This window comes from Lycium ferocissimum, chromosome 9, assembly GCF_029784015.1.
Source record: "Lycium ferocissimum isolate CSIRO_LF1 chromosome 9, AGI_CSIRO_Lferr_CH_V1, whole genome shotgun sequence".
In the NCBI taxonomy this organism is placed as follows: Eukaryota; Viridiplantae; Streptophyta; class Magnoliopsida; order Solanales; family Solanaceae; genus Lycium; species Lycium ferocissimum.
This window is the reverse complement of record NC_081350.1, coordinates 48,694,432-48,716,879: the sequence shown is the minus strand read 5'-3', so window position 1 is coordinate 48,716,879 and position 22,448 is coordinate 48,694,432. Positions and strand designations below refer to the sequence as shown.

Sequence of the window (22,448 nt, the reverse complement as noted above, 5' to 3'; positions counted from 1 at the left end):
ATGTACAGTAATTAACTAAAGAAATAAGTAGTTAATATATCATTGAAGATGACAAGAATCAATCCTCCAGCATCCACCTACTGCTCCACGTAGCTAATCCACAAAATTCCTGACCTTTTCTCTTCTGTACTTCCCTATCCCTTCATTCCCATTATATTTATGTATACTAAGTTTGGTTTTAATAGATGAATATGGTCTTTTGTTGCTTTTTAATGCAAAGTTGACTCTTCACATTCTTCATATTTTAATAATAATGAATGAAGTAATCCATCTTTTAAATTTTGCTATTTACTTTATTATTTATTGAAAGGTAAAGGTGCATTTACACTTTAGTACAAAAATATTACTATGAATAATTTTCAAGTGAAGGATAAAATGGTCCTTCAACTTTAGATGGACATTTTGGTAATTCAACATTGTCCTTAGAACCTTTTCATTTTTAGTATCATTATTAAGTTGGAGTGTAACGATAACAAATAGTATGAAAAGAAAAGTACAACCCAAATTGATGAACAATAAGTCTATTCTATTGACTTGATTAATGACAAATGATTAGAAATTGTCTAAACCTAGAAAACTAAAATTTAGTTAAATAGATTGACCCATAATGGAGTTTTTAAAAAGTGCAAAATGGAAATAAAAACAAATTGAACTAAGAATTAGAAGTTCAAAGGATAACTCTTTCTCACCAACTATCATGAAGAAGATTAGGCCTTTGTGGCAGAAGTTGCTACGCAATTCATCAACGCAATGGAGTTCTTAAGAAAAATAATAAAAACAGAGTAACAATTTGACATAAAAACTAAAAGATGAAGGCTGGACTACTTGAGGTGTAGATGCTAAACTGCGCACTTTATAGCATCTTAAAAAGATACGAAAATTTAACAAATGAATTATTTAAGCATAGTACGTTTTTGACATTAAGTGGTCTTAAAAAATCATTTAATGAAATATACATGCACTTGAGGCTATTAAATTTCCTTTTGGCTTTAACGTTGAAATATGAAACGATTTCGAATATGGCATCATAATAATAAGTTCTTAATTAATTCTCAGACAAACTTTATAACTTATTGGAAGGTGCACTTTTATTATATTTTATTAATATTTAATATTGTATGTATTATAATGTGTTATTTACTTATTTGTCCAAAAATATATATAACTTATATTAGTGTTTAATAAAGGGAATAATGTCATTCAACTTTATAAGGACATTTTGGTATTTCAACTTTTAACTTGGGGGTGTTCCCACTTTTAATATATCATGATTTGGCGATTGTTATTAATTATTTCAATTGCTATTTACTGCTTCAACCACTTAATGAAAGGTTTATTAAAAATTTGTATTAGTTGCTAAAGATCTCTTTCAAACAAATTCAACTGATTTTTCTAATAAAAGGATTTTAATCTAAACATTACTCTTAATTGAAGGTTTTAATCTCAAATTCTAAAACGGCAAAGAACTTTTTAGTAGATATAGCATTTTACTCATTATTAAACTAAAAAGAGAAGAAAAAAATAGTTATCCCATGTTTTTTGTCTTCATTTGTTTCTCGGCAGGCAATCCACTTTTGTATTTGCATTTCGTCAACATGTATTAACATAACCCAAATTGTCAAATATTGGAATAGAATAATACTAAAGAAGTGTGAGATAGTTGGAATAATTCCAAGATAGTTAAGATTAATTGATGTATATAGTCCTTAAATTATATATTGAGTATCAACATCAATGGCTAAGTCTAAACTTCTTCTGATTTTATAGTCCTGTATACAGATACAATTATGACGCCGACAAAGAGAGTTGAACAAGTCTTTATCCTCCTCATCTTTATCTCTCCTTTCCCTTATTTAGGGAAATAATGCATACACGTTTAATGTAATTATAATCAGTTTTATATCAAGGATTTTAGTCAACAATGTAAAAGCTTTTTATACCATAAAATTTGATTTGCATAATATGTTACTTATCATTTATTTTAGCATAATACATAAACAGGTCCTCAAACTTAGCTTCAGCTGGCAAGTGTGTCTCCAACTTTGGATGTGCACAAGTAGGCACCTCAACTTGTATAAAGTTGAACACGTAAAACACAAATAGTGACGTGACACACAAATTTTGGAGTGTCTAAATGACCATTTTGTAACTTGGAGTGTTCGGTCGACAAAGTGGAGACAGTTGATATATCATACTTTGCACACCAAAATTGGAGCATCCTGTCGATTAAAGGCAGTTTGAGGAACCGTTTATGTATTATTCCTTTATTTTAATTTGTTAGTTATTAAATAAAGTTATTTATAATTATCTTATAAGTATTTTAAATTAATTGCAGTAATATTTTTATAATGTCAGTCGAACTTTCTGTGTGGACTTGTCTTTTCTTCAAGCTAGCAGTCGCTTGTTTTGTTTCTACTCCTCACTATCTTTGACTAAATTTTACATATGAATAATTTTCAATATGAAATATGTAAACAAATTGTTAAAAAATCCAATCACATATTACCACTTTCTAAATCTATCTACCCATTTAATATTTAGATTTTTACCTTTATATCACTTGGTTCAGGTTTATAATCAAAAGAGCCCATATTTTTAGATCATACCTACCCTCATATATATTGTAGTATATAATTTGAAATACTTAGGGAATTGGTAATAATTCCTTAATTTGTGATTATGATTTCCATTTTTTGATGTTTAAAAACTGATTAAGAGTGATATTTATCATAGTAAATTTAAACATTGTGTAAATTAAATTGAAAAATTTAAAACTTCATTGTAATTGGGAATTTAAAAGCTTGCAAACTCACTAGTAGGTTTTGTGATTTGTTGATTTTTTACAAACTGATGATTGGAGTTCGTTAGGGATATAATTTTGAAGTTGTGGTAAATATTTGAGGCTATTTGATGAAGATTTTTGACCCATTTCGGATCGAGATTCGGGGGTTGAAGTTCGTAGAAGACGAACCTCGATTTTTGTATAAGTTTGTATAACAGTGTAAAGTTTGTACTAACTTCTTATACAACGTTGTTTAAAGTAAATGTATAGTATTGTATACCGGATGTATAAACACTGTTGTAAAATTAAAATTTGATTATGCAAGTGTGAACTAAAAATATTTTGTTTGGACCATATATTTTTGACGAATTCTCAAATCTATACCACTATATTTTCCTTGTCTTCATATTTGCCATTGCAGAACTTTTTGTTGCAATTTATACGTGGGAACCAGGGGCGGATCTATGTGGAGGGCTGGGGATACCACGCCATCAGGACACTTCGGTAGAAATTTCGTATATGTATGTGTGCATATGTGTACAAAACTCAATATATATTGATCTTCAAGTACCCCTACTAACAAAAGATGAAAAGGTGCCACTGGCAAAGGGTATACCATACCACCCAAGTGACCAGAGTTTGAATCCAGGCTTCAACTCATTTCTTTAATTCTTCTTTATTTGTTTTGGCTTGCTCTTTTACTTGCTGCTAAGTTACACGCTTCAGCTCTATCCTTTTTCGTTTTTTATTTTTTTCTTCAATTCTTCTTTACTTGCTTTAATTAATTTTTGATTCTTTTTACTCCCTCTTTCTTTAAGTATTAATCTCTTAATATGCGTGTGGCGTGCATGTTCCATATCAATGAGTACTAAATTTTAAAATATCACATAAATATTAAGTAACAAAGATATATTTAAACAGTAAATTATATATATATTTTTAAAAAGTTTTAAGTTTTAAAATTGATAAATAATATTATGATAAAATTTAAAAGATATTGTGATCTTTCAGAGATGTTCGCGCTAAGTGAAGATGACTGAGTTAAAGCTACAATTCTTGATTCTTTCTCAACTGTATATCTGCAACAACACACGAAGACATTGGAGGACGAATATATTGAGGTAATAGTATTAGATGGTTTATTAAAAAGAATTTTTAACGTGGAAAATACTGTTTCTTTCTCAAAGTTCTAGAGAATAAGGCCTCCTATTTCTACAAGTTTGTTTTAATTAGACTCTTAGATTTCGTTAATCTCGAATATCTAGAAGAGAACTGCTAAACAACCGCATATTTGATCGGCTTGTCATATAAATCAAAAGATAAATAACCCGAATCGAAGCCTGCGTAATTGAACAAAACCGACCCGTTTATCCTATTTGATGGCGTGGGCACCCTGAACCCCAAATCCCGGGGGCCGCCTCTCAATAGTATTAGATGGTTTATACAAAGAATTTTTAACGTGAAAATCGTTTTCCTCAAAGTTCGAAAAATGCGTTCCCCTATTCCTACAAGTTTGTTTTAATTAGACTCGCTTAGATTTCCAATCCTAACATCTCAAGAGAACACCGCTAAATAACCGCATATTTGATCGATTTGTCTATATAAAATCGAAAGATAAATAACCCGAATCTGGCCTGTAATTGAACAAACCGACCCGTTTATCCTATTTTAAGTGCGCATCTTAACCTCCAAATCCCGCATCCCATCGTGGGAACCTTCTTAGTTCCTTGACTTTAGATACAGATCACTAACTTTTTCTTTTTTTTTTTTTTTTGGTTGAAACAGATCATTAAGAGTTGATTATCTGTCCTGAAAAATCTTTGATTAAATACTATCTATTTATATTTCCACTTTTTTTTATCAAGCTTCCATAATTCTTTTGCATGAGAGTTACTTACATGTGCTTCTTTCTCAGAATGAAGCAACACCTTAAAACTCTTCTTCTCTACCTACTAATAGCCTTATTTTCTAGTATTCAATCAGTTTCAGCAATTGATTTTGTCTTCAATGGCTTTTTACCACCAGATATATCATTGCATGGGTATGGTGTACGGGCATCTCGAATACTTAGTCTTCGAACTTATTCATCAATGGCTAAAGCTGTATACCCTTCAAAGATTGCCACAAAGAAAACAATTCATCTCATGTTCTTCCTTTATCAACATCTTTCATTTTTGCAATGGTACCTTACAGTTCCATGCTACCAACATTTGGCATGGTTTTTGTGTTTGTGCCACACTTGGGTATGCCACACTTGGGTACTAATGATGCTTCTTCTACTAATTTATTTTTCATGAACTTCACAAATAATGAGGATCCCAATAACAATGTGTTTGGGGTTGAGTTTGATGTTTTCAAGGATCAAGAATTCAGTGACATAAATAATACCCATGTTGGAGTTGATGTCAATTCTCTTGCATCTGTGTTTGCTCATGAAGCAGGCTATTGGCCTGATAAGTACAATAAGTATAATGATAATGGTAGCCCAAATGAAGAGTCTTTCGAGACTTTAAAGTTGAAGGATGGACGAAAATACCAAGTTTGGATTGACTATACAGATTTCCACATTAATGTGACTTTAGCCAAAAGCACCGGCCAGTTGGTATGAAAAGGCCTAAGCAACCTTTGTTGGATTTTCCTCTGAATCTTTCCCAAGTTTTTCAGGATGAGATGTATGTGGGGTTCTCAGCTGGATCCACTAGAGATAGTATTCAAGGTCACGATATCTTAGCTTGGAGTTTTAGTAACTCGAATTTCTCGATAGGTGATGCTTTGATAACTCATGGTTTGCCTTCATTATTTGAGCTTTCTAAAGTCCATGCAGTTTATCGATTGAAGGGATTCATAGCAGGTATGGCAATTTCACTCATCTTTCTTGTCGTGGTCGCTTCTTTAATTTCGTTGTTTCTGATTAAGAGAAGTAGGATGATGAAAAGGGAAAGAGAGGATATAGAAGATTGGGAACTGGAATATTGGTCACATAGGATTAGTTATCAATTAATAGATGCTGCAACAAAGGGTTTTTCTGATGAAAATGTGATTGGGATGGGAGGTAATGGGAAGGTTTACAAAGGGGTTTTGGCTGGGGGTTCAGAGGTTGCAGTGAAGCGCATTCATGAAAACAGTGAAGGGGAAAGACAATTCTTGGCTGAGATATCAAGTCTTGGTAGGCTAAAGCACCGAAATTTGGTAGCATTAAGAGGCTGGTGCAGGAAAGGCAGGGGCAGCCTGATTTTGGTTTATGATTATATGGAAAATGGGAGCTTGGATAAAAGACTGTTTGAATGTGATGTGAGAAACATGTTGAGCTTTGAAGACAGAATCAAGATTTTGAAAGATGTGGCATCAGGGGTTTTATACTTGCATGAGAGGTGGGAGGCAAAAGTGTTGCACAGGGACATTAAGGCTAGCAATGTTTTACTTGACAAAGAAATGAATGCAAGAATAGGTGATTTTGGTCTAGCTAGAATGCATGATCATGGTCAAGTGGCTAACGCGACTCGAGTTGTTGGCACGGTGGGTTACCTCGCGCCAGAGTTTGTCAAGACTGGCCGTGCCTCCACACAAACTGATGTGTTTAGTTATGGAGTTCTAATATTGGAGGTGATGTGTGGAAGGAGGCCAATAGAGGAAGGCGAGCCCCCTTTAGTGGATTGGCTGTGGGAACTAATGAAACAAGGCGAATTGAGTAACGCCTTTGATAATCAATTAAGGACTGATCATGGATTTGATGAAGAGGAAGCCTTAAGGGTACTGCAATTAGGCATGATATGCGCGAGCCTAGACCCCAAAGCTAGGCCAACCACGAGACAAGTGGTGAAATTCTTTGAAAAGAATCGCGAAGTTGATGGATCTGAAGCTGAGCATATGGATGTTAACCTTAGATCTAATACCCTGTTGTCCAATTATTGTTCTTCCAAATCTATTTCTTGGATAAATTCGCTGGTGGAGGGTAGGTGAGTTCAACATCTACGAATACTACAGAGAGACATGGTAGGTTTTTGTTCATCATTTTGCTTTAATTCTTGTTACCTTCATCTTACTTCCAGGGCCTATTGTTGAAATGGCAATGCTGCTTCATGAACAATTTTTATAAGATGGCTAAGGAAAAAATGTCATTGGTTATGATAAATACATGTAATCTTTTCTGTTTTATACTTTAAGTGAACGTTCGGTATGGTGTATTACAAGAAACAATCATGGTATAAAAGTTTGTGCTTCGTTATTTGGTTTTGATATTCTTTTTAATTTCAGCAAGTTAATCCCTGTATAAGTTATTCATCAATTCATGTCTTATATTATACCTAATTCGACATGGGATAACAATACTTGTATTAGCCATACCATAGATAAAGTTCCTAAATAAGACAAAATTGCCTTTCTTGGATCGTTTAGTTTCCTAATAAAGATTTATGTTTTCTGGCCTCTCTTGGATTGTTTATGCGACATTACTTATATTCTAGACTCTGCAAAACCTTAATCTGAATGATGTTAGCTCTGTTGTCAACAAGTAGTACAAAGCATCTTGAATAATGGAATACAATGTTCTACGTCATCAAAAAGCTTAAGTAATACTAAAAGAGAATGTTGATCGGGCAGTGTATATGACAACTGAGTAGACTCTCCAAAGTATGGCCCCTTTTATCATGGCCCAAATATCTCACAGGTGGTTGAAAATTCGTTACTCTCAATCTTATCCCTTTGAACTCAAGTTCAAATGCTGCTTCGTGGGTTAAAATCGTCCGTTGGACACGCTGAGGGTGTAGTTGTTGCTCAGGACTACCCATGTTCCGGTTGCCTGAGCATATGGTGGCTCATGTAATAGGTAAGTACAGACATTAAGCTTTCACAATATAAGATTTGGTCCGGGGTTAACTAGTCATGCCCGTGGCAAGCACTTGCTAATTTTGGCTACTACATATGCAAATGCACACAAATTTTTCCAAACTAAGGTCATGGAGCCTAATTAATATGCAAAATATGCAAGAATACAAGCTGAAGAGTACAGACATACTACTTGAAATGTAACTTGGATTGTACATATAGCCACCGTCAGGAGTCAAAGTATCCAAAATCGGTTGACCAAATCCATGTATTCTTTTCTTTTTATACTTTAAGTGAATGTTTGGACTAAATTACACAGCTAAAATTCAACTTAGAAACACATCGCAAAATCATAGTATTTGATATTCACAAAAAAACATGAACCTTGTAAATTCCAAAATAGATTCTTGTTTCTGTAGTTTACCATTATAACTGGTTATGACCAAACACCAAACACTTGCAAAAAGAACAAAGTAACTAATCATGCAACAAACAAACCCGTTATTCTTTTATTTAAAGATCAGCTAAAATGAAACAAACCTACCTGCAATCAAATTGTGCTTTTCAAAAATCCTTTGCGCGAGTGCTGATTGAAGAACTTGATGCAATAAAGAGGGATGTAAACTACTATGTTGTAGAGCCAGATTACTCCTGCACAACCCCAGCCAATTCCTTCGATTACTATAATGCTCCCATCTCCAAACACAGCAATCATGGTGAAAAACACTGGAAAAAGCACGCAACCAAACACTTGAAAATCACAACCAGGCAACAAACTCCCAGTGCTCGTGACGAGTATTAGCGCATAACTGCTAGTCCTAACTTGAAGGAAAACTGCTGATGCAAGCTGCTTCCTGTCTTCTCGAGCGGAAAGAAGTTTGTTTCATATGCTCCCCAGAAGAATATGACTGTTGATAATGCCAAGTAGCAACCAAGGACAATTCCACCGGTCAAAATCTCGGACAGGCTCCAATAAACAGGCAGAGGATATGCTTTGACCTTGTTCAATGGTACTCCCACAGTGACCATGTAATTTCCCACCGCGATCATAAGCATCATAAAAGGTGGAAAGTCGAACTTCCAGACCAGAGCCAAAAGAATAAAACCAAGCACGTTATAGATTGCAAATGAAACAGCATATACCATGTAGCTTTTCATTCTTACAGTGATTGATCGACTGGCCAAAACAGCTTCACACACATATGTCAGACCATCATCCATAAGGACAATATCAGCAGCACTGCGAGCCGCTTTAGTTGCTCTACAAGAAGCTATGCTGATATCAGCCTTCTTTAAAGCAGGAACATCGTCGACACCACCACCAATCATTCCACATATGTGTTTCCGAGACTGCAAGTTCTTTATTATCTCATATTTGTGCTCAGGGAGAACACAGCTAACAAAACCATCAGCCTTCTCTATGAGGCCATCAATTGATAAATCATCATCAGCAGCAATTGATGTATTATGTCCCAACAGAGCAGATGAAGCATACATATTTATTCCCATTCCCAGGCGGCGCCCAATCTCTTTTCCAAATACCAGTTGATCCCTTGTTATCATTTTAACATTCACTCCGTAGTTCAACAATTCCCTGATTGAGCTTGCGCTAGCATCTCTTGGCGGATCAACAAAAGGCAGAACACCGATAAATTGCCATGGACCCCCGGATTTCTCCTTTGTTCCATGTGGAACTTCCTGGTATGCCTCAGTGATTGAATGCAAAACCTTCTCAGCAAACATGTCAATCATAGAACGAACTCTATGTTTTAAATCTGACGGAACTTCCTGGAATGCCTCGGTGATTGATTGCAAAACCTTCTCTGCAAACATGTCAATCACAGAGTGAACCCTATGTGATGGAACTTCCTCGGCGATCGAGTGAAATACCTTCTCAGCAAACATGTCGATTGCAGAATGAACTCTATGTTCTATATCTGACGGAAATTCCTGGTATGCCACAGTAATTGAGTGCAAACTCTTCTCAGCAAACTGGTCAATCACAGAATGAACTCTATGTTCTATATCTGACTTGTTATGTGCATAATGATTTAGGATATATTCTGGTCCACCGAGGCTGACCCTGTGCATTTTTCTTTCGCCATCCAAATAAGTATGTGATGTTTGCTTGTCAGTTGGACAGTAAGGAAGAAGTAAGCTTTTTCCAGGCTGGATAGCACATGCCTCCCGTTTACAGGCTCGAGCTGCCATCAAAACAACGGTATCTTTATCGATATTGTTGGCAAAAACCTCAATAAGGTCTCTTTAAACATCAAGCATGCCTAGTGTTAGGGTCCCCGTCATGTCACTTCAAAGTACGTCCATGCAAGCCAAATCGACTAAAGTTGTCATTCTTTTTATACTCAAATATTTAAGTATATAAGCACCGTGTCCCATTATAAGTAAAAGAATGGTTGGCATGCCAACTGGAATTCCACCAATGAGGAGCACGAGAAGATTGTCAATCCCAGAACGGTATGCGCGGTGTTGGATACAGTACATGACAATGATCTTCACAATCATTACCGCTAGAACAAAACAGATGCAGAAGTCTCCAATACCTTTGGAAACACTTCGAAAGCATTTCACTTGGTTGGAACTATCAACAACATGGGCAGCTGCCGCATTCCTATATCTGGTATGAACTCCTGTAGCGATGACTATAGCTTTTATTATTTCTCCTTGTTGACAGGTTGAACCAGAATAAACACAATCTCCAGGACTTTTTGTTACAGGAAGAGATTCACCTGTCAAATCAGACTGGTCAATTTTCACGACTGGATCAGCAGTACTCTCGAGGATACGAGCATCTGCAGGAACTATGTCTCCCATTTCTATACGGATTATATCCCCCGGAACAAGCTTAGAACAATCTTCATCATACCTTTCTCCACATCCAATACGAAGAACTCTGACCTTTGGTATCTCGACCCGAGCAGCTATCTCAATCATAAGAGAACTGTTTATTAAGTTATATAGAAGTAGCGTAATGATACCCAAAAAAAGCTGCCAATCTGGAGGCTTTCCTCCTCCATTTGCCAGAACAATTGCCATGATACCAGCAGCTACCATAGTCTGTGAGAGAGGGTTCCACGAATATCGCAAAGATTTCAAGAATTTGCTCTCCGTCCGCTCCTCCTGCTTGTTGTGCCCATAGAGATCCAACCTCTCTTTCACATCAGTACAAGTAAGACCCTCCTTGTTACATCTCAGATTCTCAAAAACTTGTTCGATTGATATGTTTTCCAAATCGACGAGATCATAGAGCAGTTTAGGCTTCGTCGTCCCCATTAAGACTCTTGGAAGTACTCAAATTCTTCTCCCTAGTCAAGACACGAGTTTGGGATCAGAAGACGTTAAACTCACAACAAATCAGGATCAGAGCCATTTTCTTTGCATACACGAAACATGTCTCTTATCTTATAGGAAATAAATCACATGACTCAGCAATCGAAATAGGTTCGGAGTGCAAATGCAAATAAAATTACTTGTCCTGTCCAGAGCAAGATATTAGTGCTCTTTTTTTTTCTTTTACATCAGGCTGAACCTACATATCACTCATCCAGAATTGTTTTCATAAAGATTTGCCAATTTCTTGTACTGTTCTAGTACTAATCCAAATTTAATGACATTCCAATGAAAATATAAAATTACTATGCACGTGCTTATTTTTAATCATATTTGTAACGAGCGACACCTAAGTGAAGCAAAGGTCAAGCATTAAGATACCGTGATCTTTTTACCTATAAAAGTAGCTTAATAGAAGACAAAACAAACTTAAATTAACCAGTTCTTCTTCCATATGAATTGAAATAAAATCCTCCCTTGAACTAATATCAGGAGACAAGCTTAAGAGCAGTTGGAACCATGAGCTATTACTTCATTTAAACACAATTCATAAGACTCCTTTAACAGATTAACATGCAGCAAGATGAGTCATCAATAAATTGCAGATTAAACACATTCTAACAAATAATGGGTCATCTGGTAGCTGGTTAGAGTTGTATGTATTATTAATACAGGATTAGTTATGAGGGAATCTATGTATTATCTTATGCATGGACTAGTTATGCCGGCTTTAATTATTCATGTTTTAGTTATTCCACAGTTTATCCTGTATAAAATAACACATAGATTCCCTCATAACTTATACATGTATTAGTTATGTGGGTTTTTAAATTATGAATGAAAGACCATATTAATTTTATGCATGAATAACTTACTCCTTTTGTCCCAACTTATTTGAGGGAGTTCGGAGTATTGGGGTCAAAGCAGTTAATCTTTGACTCGATTTCAAACATAGATTCTCCTAGTATTTTATAATAAAATTTACATATTTGAAAACTGCATAAAAAGTACTATAAGTATAGAAGATAATTAATAATTCATAATATATGGAAAAAGTTGGAGAAAATCATAGTCAAATAAAAAGATGCTTGACTCTCAAAATAGTAAAACCCTCGTATAAATTGAGACATAGAGAGTACCTCCTAACTAACTACCAAACGTGGTACTCCGTCTGTTACAATTTGTTTGTCTGGTTTTGACTTGGCACGGAGTTTAAGAAAGTAAATCTTGTGGTCTTAAATTAAAGATTTGTAGAATGTACGAAAATGTCTTTTAATCATGTGGTCTTAAACATGCCGTGTGTAAGTTGGAATTAAAGAGTTTTCAAAAAAGGAAAGAGATATTCTTTTTTAAACGGACTAAAAAGGAAAGTAACACAAACAAATTAAAACAGGGGGATTATTACTTATGCCTGCATAACTCGCCTCAAAATCAATCAAACGACCCCTATGTTAGCTAGACTGACACTAAACAACAACAAACATTATGAACAATTCCTCTATGTTAAGATTATTTAGAAAACAAAATGGAAAATTTCCGGAAGTAGGCTATAAACTACATCTGAAATATTCATATAACACTAGATTTAGTATACGGAACCATCAACCGTTCCTGAGTTACATATACGAAAAATTTGTCTGGAACCGTTCCCGAGTTACATATAAGAAAAATTTGTCTGGAGCCAACCCTTAAGGAGCAACCACAACCTTCGAAACTCGGGGATGTTGGACTCGCCCCTTACCCTTGTTACATGTAATAAAAGTAGTGAAGTGGAATTATTTAAAAGAAAAAATGGGGCAGCCCAGTGCACAAAACATTCCGCTTTAGCAAGGTTCGGGGAAGAACTTCAGGGGTGTAATGTAGATAGTCTACCCTAATGCAAACATTAGTGGCGGCTTCCACGGCTCGAACACGTGACCTATAGGTCACACGGAGACAATTTTAGCGTTGCTCCAAGGCTTGCCTTCTAAAGTGGGATTCAAACATTTGTACTAAAATAAAGCATACTCCTTAAAACAAAAGGCATCCTATCTAGACATGATCTGAACATTTCTGATACTCCATGATGATGGAGGATATGCACAAAATTACCCAAGCTATTCAAGACCAACATGCATGAAATATGGACAACATAATCACTGATTTTAAACGAACGTAATATCGACAAATACCTCTAGAAGTGTGACAACTAGCGTGAATTTTCTGAATGAATGTGGCTTAGGATCAAGTTTTTAAATACTTCAACATCGGATTTGCAGTGTAATTTTTCTCATTTCTCTGCTTTGATTATTTTATACAAAAAAGTAGAGAGTATTTAAGTGTCACAGACGACAACTACTTTGAGTCCATTTAGGACTCTCTAAAATAAGGTTTAAGAGATATGTACCCTTATTTTATGCAAACGAGTGGAACAGTAATTGACTCTTTCTGGAGTTTAATGATTTATCTCCTTTTTTTGTTGTTGCATTTTCCCTTTATTTTTAAGGAGTGGGAAGATTTACTCGAAAATAAGCACTTATTTTGAAGAAAAAATATTTTTTTCTTTCAAATAACTTAGTCAAACATGCTATGCATGATTTGCTTTTTTAAGAGCCCATTTAGATAGTCTGAGCTTTAAGTAATTTTTAAGCATCAAGAGGTTATCTCTCACGTTCAAAATATAAAAGTTGCCGAGATGAGAATGTTGAGCTGGATGTGTGGGCACACCAGGAGTGACAAGATTAGGAATGAGGCTATCCGGGACAAGGTGGGAGTGGCCTCGGTGGAAGACAAGATGCGGGAAGTGAGACTGAGATGGTTTGGACATGTGAAGAGGAGAGACACGGATGTCCCCGTATGTTCGATTAATTAGGTGTGATTATTCGGCCTTCGATTTTATTTTGAGATATTGGCCATGGATGGTTTTCCATGGATTTGGCCCACACAAATGGTGAAGAGGAGGTAGGCACTAGATAAAGATGACCATTAGTTCTTTTTCTCTCTCACACACTTAGAAAAAAAAAAAAAAGTTATTGGGGAGAGGTGATTAGGCGGGACATAGCGCAGCGATTCTGACCTACCTATTGTGGATACATGACCTTAGATAGGAGGGTATGGAGGACTTAGATTAGGATAGAAGGCTAGTAGATAGTAAGCGTTTTATCCTTTCATATTAGTAGTCACATTATCGCGATATAAGTTCTTGTGCTTTGATTTGTTACTATCATTATTCTATACTTTGATTATCTTATTTTATGAGATAACGTGATAGATACGCCTTTAACTGTCTCGGTTCTTCATCATGGCTTAGTCGCTTTAGTTATTTTCATTTCCATATCGTTTGAATCTCTTGGCCTTATCGACCTCTTTTTATGCTTTCTATTTAGGTTGGTTATTGTGGTTGTTGTTGTTGTCTTTTCGAAAACGGGATGTCCTACCTTGGTAGGAGTCGTCTAATATTGGCGTACACTCTATCCTCGTACGTGAACCCCACGTGGTGGGATTTCATTGGGTTGTTGTTGTTGTTGTTAAGCATCAAGAGGTTGCTTTTCTAAGAGCTCATTTGGGTTAACTCAATTTAGATTGATCAAGTGTTGGAGTTGAATTTATGATAAGCAGTTAAATATTTAAAGTCATAAAAATAATATAAGAAATAATTTTGTAATTGCCTGTCAAACACCCAATGTTTTTAATCCCAAAAGTCGTAAGTTAGGGTAGATCAATTTACAACTTTTGGCTTGTTTTAGGTAGATTTAGGCAAAAGTACTTAAAAACTACTTTGACCAGCATTTAAAGCAAAACATGTGATGTTACCTCTCTTTTTCAAATACATTTATTAAAAGAATTAATAAAAAAATGAATAAGTAGTCCAAATATTTTGGGTTTTGGTGGAGGGGGGGGGGGTGCAGGGAGGGGAAGGGGAGCTAATTACCTTAGAGTAACCATTTGAGTTGTTGGATAGATCTGTATATTATTTCTCATTATGCTCCTACTTATTATTGATAACCCTAATTTAGTCTTGGGGTGCGTGGTACGACAGAAAATACTTTTCACAAAAAAACAAAATCTGACAATAAATAATGTTGTTTTTTACTCATTTTCTGGTATTTGGTACTTGGTAGTAAGTTCAAAAATATAGAGCATTTACATCATTCAAGGTAATATACTATGGGGCTTGGGGTTGGGGTGCAACAACCAGTGGCATGGAGTAGCTGGGTGAGGTTCACATCCACGGGGGGAGGGGTGGTGCGGGGGGGGGGGTAGGTAGAAGGTGTAGGGGTGGTGTATTAGAAGAAATTAAATAATCATGGTATAAAAGTTTGTTCTTAGTTATTTACTTTTGATATTCTTATCGTAATTAAAAAAAAATCAGCAAGTTAATCCTTGTATAAAGTTATAAATCAATTCATGTCTTCTTTTATACCTAATGCAATATATGGGGATAACAATACTTGTATTAGTCATACTGAACTTCCTAATAAGACAAAATAGCCTTTCTTGGATCGTTTAGTTACCTAATAAATTTTATGTTTTCTTGCCTTTCTGGGATTGTCTATGTGAAGTCATGGTTGCCTTTCTTGGATTTAGTTACCTAGTAAGCGTTTGGCCATACTAAGGTCATGGAGCCAACTCAATGACATGATTTACATAGGATACAAAAACAAAATATGCAAGAAAGAATACAAGCTGAGGAGTAAAGATATACTACTTGAAATGTAACTTGGATTGTACATATGGTCACCATCAGGAGATACTCTTTTCTCAGCCTCTATTTATGAATTGTACGATAATGCAGAGCCATTATACCAACCTGGAAGATAAAAATGCTTTTTAATGCATGATCTTACACAAACGCCCTGGAACTTACTGATTCCTTGTCCAGTTCTCCTATGTAATACATAGACAAATTAAATGATTTTCTTTCTTTTTTTCTTTTTTCTTTGGGAAGGTGCAAGGGTGAAGGGGGTTGACCAGAAAACATGAGCTTAGCTCAAAAACACACCTAATAAGAGTCGAATGATTAGTTACTCTGAAATTATTGAGCATAACATGCCATTGCATATCAGGTTGCAAAGCTAGCTACAAAAATTTACGCTCAATAGATTAGTGTAGATTTATGTTGAGGTGCTTGAATATTCCCTGATAAAAGATTGAATATGGCAGTTAACATGTTAAATGAGTTCTCAGTAGTGCAGCTGAGCCGTCTCACTCTTATTTGATACAAGCTTCTTTGATAGATCAAATTGTGTAAAGTTCACCTGTTAGGTTGGAAGATTAAAAGCATAACTCTTGCTTTCCAATTGGCTATTTTTGCAATAATAGGCCGTCGTATTTGCTCATCTACATATAGTTTTGATACAAAGCAACGCTATCTGTCATTCTTAGATATGTTAAGCTAACTGAACACTAGTTAAATGGATTAAGTACAGTGTGAGCTCTATTATTGCAGAACTGTTACACACATGACTAATGCTGGTAAAAAAATTCCATCCTGCAGTGACCTTGCAATGCTGTCCTTATCTCCACGAGGGAGGAGGAGGGGTTCAAGCATTCTTGAACAATCATCATCTCTCTGGTTTTGAATTGATCTGTCATCACAATCACCTCATTTGAGAGGCAGCACTAGAAACTGCTGCATAGGGGCAAAGCATTTTCCTCCTCTCTTTCCTTTTAATAACCTGTAGCTTGGGCGAACTTGGTCTCGTCGATTGTTTGGAAGACCTGTTATGGTATAGCATATATCGTCTTAGTATGACAATGAAAATGCACAACTAAGAAGCAAATTTCCAATATGCTTTTGACATACTTTTGAGGTAGGAAAGGATGATCAAAATTAGGCACAGGTCGTGCATGGGCCACCAAAGTTCTCCTTAGTTGTTTCAAGGCCTTCTCCTCTTCCATCTACACATTTCCGGAAATATGAATTAGTCCAAAAACTTTATCATGAAATTAATAGCTATGAATAGTGTAGTCGATAATATATGCATACCATTCTTGCATATTCTGCCTCCTCCTGATACCTCTTATACACCATTTCTTTCTCCTTAATCTGCACAGCAACTTATAAGGTGAGTGGAAGAACCATGCGGAAGCCTAAGAACGTGCATAAAGGGGAAAAGATTATACCTTCTTATCAAATTCAGCTCTGTCGACAGCACGGTGATTTACATGTAGATTGAATTCTTGAACCTCAGTGAACGGTTTCCTTTCTTTCTCAGGAACTGGAATTGGATCCCTGCATTATTAGGTAGAAAATATAAGCCATCATTCGGTATTACTAAAAAGTATACTGTGTATAAGATTTATTCTGCAAAGTTCTTACTCAATCAAGATTGGTTGTGCCTTAAATAATCTCATCTTAGCTTCTTCCTCCTCCAATCTCTGCCTTTCTTCCATTTCCCTTCTCATCTCCTCTTCATGCCTAGTGAGACACTCAAGTTCGAACGGTTCTGGTTTCGTGCACGGTTTTGGCTCTGGTTTCGGTGGAATCTGGAAAGATAACATGATAAAATGAGCAAACTCATGTTTGCGAAAACGGTATAGGATAGTTATCAATCAAAGGAATTGGTACAAAGTTTTCATACCACGGGATAATCAGTGGTGTAAGGATATGGAGTTGCTTTAGGATTTCTGGACCTCTCTTCCTCCATCTGTTTCTGAAGAAGTTCAGAGAACAACTTTCTCTCTTTCTCAACTCCTCGTTCCTGAATTCAGGAAAAGGCCAAGTCAGGAGGAAAGAACTACATTTTAAGCTTAGAACAAAAAACCAAGATGTAGAATTATTCATTGCATACCTCAGTGTAGAGATGAAAAGGATTTGGCATAGTGTTTCTGGGAATATTCTTGTGATTTTGATGTTGGGAATTCAAGGAAAGCTGAAAACATGAAGCATGTGAGGAGAAAGAGGTGCACTATAGGACACTAAGAAAAAAAATATAAAGAAGAAAAATGATTGAACCTTGTCAAACAGATCATCAAAGTTAGCTTGAGGTGGAACCCTTTCATCTGTGGCAAAGTGAAATTCTTGAGGCACTGTTACCTGCCTCTTTGTGTTGCAGAACATTCCCAAATCTCCTTTACTTTCAAGAATCTACAAGTTGAAAAAGTAAGGAAAAAAATTTAGAAAGAAGCATAGAGGAGTTTTACTCTATTCGATCACCAGATGTTGTTACCTTCTTATTCAAGGGTCTTGCCTTGAACTTTGGAGCTTTTTCAAGTTCTTCCCTTTCAAGTTCTTCTGTGCTTTTGGAAATTGGAGGCCGTGCTCTTAGTGATGTTTGAAGAACAGGTGATTTAGGTGCTGTAAGATGCTGCCACTGATGACACTGAGAAGATTCTATTGATTGAACTGAAGTTGTATCCGCATTTTTATTCGCCCTTGCCATTGTTTCCAAGTGAAACTCCTGCGTAAGTAAAGATATTAAACAGACTGTTCCCGATATGCAACTTTGCTCGCAGTTCTTTGCTTTCTTTGGAATAACTATACAATACCTTAAATTCTGGAAGTTGAGGTGCACTTTTAGGTAATAACACTGGTTGAGTTGGAGCTTCCAAAATCTGTTATCAAATTACAAAATAACGTTGGATGTACACTATCATAAGTAAAGATTAAAAATCTTGTAAGAGTTATGGAGGTTCCATAGTTGCCATATACTATGTGTAACATAAGGTACCTTTTTGTTAATTGGGCGAGCCCTAAACTTGGGAATTTTGGCCATCATTTCTTCCTCAAGTTCAGCTGAACTTTTCACCCTTGTTGGACGGACACGTTGAGCAGTTACAAATTCGGGTTCTTTAGGCCTGGTTAATGTAAGTTTCGGCTTCCGCTGTGCTGGTCCAGTCGGATCATCCTGGGTGATGAATGTACTTCAAAAATAGTGTCTAGGGAAGCTGATCGCAATATTATTAGTAAAGTACCAATGCTTACATTTGTAATAGAATTGCTCATGCCAGATTGGAACTTCTTTATCATTTCTGCTGTTGAAACAAACGGGGAAACAAGTGGCCTAGCATACATCTGCCCAGTATAGAGTTAAGTTAGATTCAGAATATTCAAGTTTGCATGTATTAAGTGCAAGAAAAAGAGTTATGATTTACCTTTCTCTCCTCTTTTCGAGTTTTAGCTGCTGATGAGAACAACTTAGAGCTGCTGTTAGCTACCCCAAGTCTTGTTTTATGCGGCAAATGTTGAGGTTTGATATCAAGAATCTAGCAATTTGGAAAGAAAGAAAAAGCCAATCACATAAAGTAACATGAAATATTTTGCACAATGCACAGCAAGAGAAGATATAGAGGAGAGACTTACCTTTCTAGATTTTCCTTCCTCTAGTTTTTGTCTCTTTACTGCTTGGTTTTCTTGTGCGAAATTTGGAGTTCCAACAGCACTTTTCATGATTGCTTGCCTGTGCATCAGCAAAAGGAAATTCACCAACTTTTCTAGGACAAAAACATGTTTGTGACCGAAGAACAGCTAGAGCATTAAGAAAAATTTCAAAGTGCCAAGAAGCTATATCAGTAAGCCACTTACTTTCTAATAGTAGCTTGATTAGAGCTCCTCGGATTTGACTGTTGTGATTGAGTTTTTGACTTTAATGCTGAAGGGTTTCTTAGTATGCTTGCAATCTTTTTGGCTGTTTGTTGCGTCTTGGAGTTCGTCTTCCGAGAGTCATTCCTGTGAGATGTTGTTGGTGGTCGTGGCGTGCAAGTTTCTGTTACTTGACTTTGGACAGTAGACTGCTTCTCTTCAGTTTCCTGGAAGATTATTATAGGAATAATTACATTTTTGGACCTCTCAAAAGAATAATAGCCAGAAAATTTATCGGTTTTGTATATAAAGTATAAATATACATACTGTATACACAAAATACATATGATATACATAAATATGCATATAATATACATAATCATTGTCTAGGTTTTTTGTATATTTTGGCTAGCACCCGTAGTTAATTTCGGACAATGGCCAAAAAAGAAAAAAGCCAAAGATTATATTCAAGAGGTGCAAATGGTATTTCTGCTCTACAACTTAATGGACACGTACCGGATTAGGAACACTGATGATCAAATTTGGTGTTACCTCTTCCTTACTTTCAGAAGAAGTGAGCTCAGTTGCAGGCCTGTTACAGACAGTAACATCAGTACATTGAAACCAGTAAGAACATAATTCAAAATAAGATCAGCATTCAGCAGCTTTGTGCAATATAAAGTAGTTGCAGACCTTGTATTATTATTATTATTATCCTGCAACTCCTCAGCATCAGTGAAATCACATAGGGTCTCAAGTTGAACCATTCTACTAGCATTCTTGATTTTTGGCATAAAAGCTGGACAAAGTCAACACAGAAAAAACAAAGACGAAAATCAACATGCATTGGTACTCTAATAAAGAGAATCAATAGCAGCAACATAAAGCCTTGAAATTGCCAGGGATAAACAGATGAATGGAAACAGAATAGTTATACCAATGTAAAACTATTCCTTCAACTAATTGACACCCCTCAATCTTTTATCTCTTGAAGCACAAAATAAATAGGCTTCAAAATTGTATGATGTTGTATTTGTACACTTAAAGCTGTATCAGTCGTACACCGAAAAAAACTGCAGTCCCTCCCTTTTTAAAAGAATCTTCAATTCCTATCTCCACTAGACACCTTCCAACATCAACTGAAGAATCAATTTTTGAAACTAACCGACCTAACGAGTCAAAACATTGTTCAACGGGGTAGAAGTTTATCCCGATCCAGCTACATAACAAGTTAGTATTCGGTCTTGTTTGGTTCTACCTATTCGACACGAGTAATTGTTGTGGAGCACATACAATTTCTTATACTCTCCTATTCCAACTATACTATTTTGTGTTTATTTGAAGTTTTTCACAGTCAAGTCAAAAAGGTTCATTCATTGAAGGATCCGTATGCTTGATAAAGTAGAACACTTTTTCAATGCATCTGAACTACCACTAGCTTTCTATTAACAAGTTACCTGCATTATTACAGATTCCATTAAATGTCAAAATTTGCACCTATTTGTATCTATTTAGTGATCGGCTCGCTAGTTTCTTTCATCCCCCAACCCCAACCACCACAACACAGAACCCCAACCCCCAAGGAAAAAGGAAAAAGAAAAACGTACGAGTAAACTAAGTTGTTAAGTGAGATAAACATGATTAAATTGAACAGAGATGAAATAAATTAAAGAATCCACACTTATCAACTACCAAACTATAAAACAAAAACAAAAAACCATAACCCAAACAGTGTAAAGTATCAAAATTTAAAAGAACCTAATTTCTTGAATACAGAATCAACATAAAACCATGCCATTTTAACTACCAATTATAATACAAAAAAAAAAAAAAAAAAAAAAAAAACCCCAGAACCCAAACAGTTTAAAGTATCAAAATTTAAAAAAAAAAAACTAATTTCTTGAATACAGAATCAACATAAAACCATGGCATTTTAACTACCAAAATTATAATAAAAAAAAAAAAAAAAAAAAAACCCAGAACCCAAACAGTTTAAAGTATCAAAATTTAAAAAAAAAAAAAAAAAAAACAGAACCCAAATAACTTAAAGGCTCAAAATTTAAAAGAATCTAATTTTCTTGAATTAAAAAAAAACATGGAATTTTAATATAATTAAAATCGACATACGAGAAGGAGCATAGCTGGTTGTAATGTGGAACCAAAGTTCAGCTTTCCTTGTATCCTCTTCTGTTTCTTCATCAATGAAATCATAAAATGTGGGTGCTGAGAACTCATAAATCTCATCGATTACAAACGAGTTTGGATCATCTGTTACTGACATTTTCTTTATAGATTTGTGGGTCTGAATTTGATCTTTGCAAGAAATGATTGATTTTCTTGGGTTATTTCAGTTTGTGTGTGTTTAGAAACAGGGGGTGTTATTTTTGTGTCTTAACGGTCGAATTTTGTTTTTAAAAAGGAGTTTGGTGACTTTTGTGATGAGGCAGCTATGTAACGGCTATAATTGAGTTGTCAAAACTCAAAGAAGAGAACGGCGTCGTTGTATCTAGACACTGATAAAAACCATACTATGTTACATCAAATAAATAACACTCTATGTCTATTTGGGGAAAATATTTACCCGAAACGGCCATATCTCTAATCTTACCAGAAATGGCCCTTTAATATACTATTATATACTTTTATACAAGGTTGATACATTATTTACAGTAAGTGTATAATGTTGTATATCGCGTGTTTAAACACTTTTGCAAACAAAAGGTGGTTATGCGGATGTAAATTAAAAATATGGCCACGTGAATATAATATTTTATGTTGAATTGTATATTATTAAAATTATCCGTTTTTTTTTTTTTTTGGGTTAATATATGAAAGCTCCAGTAATATTAATGTTTTGCAAGTTTCATACTTGAACTATTGACCAAGATATTTTATCCTCCCCCAAACTACATTATTACCTATCTAACCCCCACCCCCCAACCGGCGGAGCCCCAACCCACCCCCAAGAGTGCATTTGAGTTGGTGCGTGAA

The 22,448-nt window shown here is 35.5% G+C and overlaps 1 protein-coding gene and 2 pseudogenes across 1 annotated transcript; 1 reads left to right on the top strand and 2 right to left on the bottom strand.

The window, feature by feature from the left end:
- The first annotated feature begins 4,698 nt into the window (after positions 1 to 4,698).
- On the top strand, positions 4,699 to 7,005 carry LOC132029323 (L-type lectin-domain containing receptor kinase VII.1-like; annotated as a pseudogene).
- Positions 7,006 to 7,947: 942 nt separating this feature from the next.
- LOC132029322 (plasma membrane ATPase 1-like) lies at positions 7,948 to 10,984 on the bottom strand (annotated as a pseudogene).
- A 5,164-nt stretch (positions 10,985 to 16,148) lies between these two features.
- Positions 16,149 to 21,870, bottom strand: LOC132031154 (protein TPX2-like). Its single transcript, XM_059421019.1, has 18 exons — positions 21,585 to 21,870; positions 20,151 to 20,256; positions 19,974 to 20,049; positions 19,461 to 19,684; positions 19,239 to 19,335; positions 19,031 to 19,141; positions 18,861 to 18,950; positions 18,607 to 18,783; positions 18,425 to 18,490; positions 18,106 to 18,336; positions 17,892 to 18,023; positions 17,728 to 17,808; positions 17,518 to 17,637; positions 17,256 to 17,422; positions 17,060 to 17,168; positions 16,923 to 16,982; positions 16,740 to 16,834; positions 16,149 to 16,654 (listed from the first exon to the last, which is right to left on the bottom strand). The coding sequence occupies exons 1-18, from the start codon at positions 21,736 to 21,738 to the stop codon at positions 16,534 to 16,536; spliced, it is 2,217 nt and encodes a 738-aa protein (XP_059277002.1). The 5' UTR covers positions 21,739 to 21,870; the 3' UTR covers positions 16,149 to 16,533.
- Positions 21,871 to 22,448: the final 578 nt, after the last annotated feature.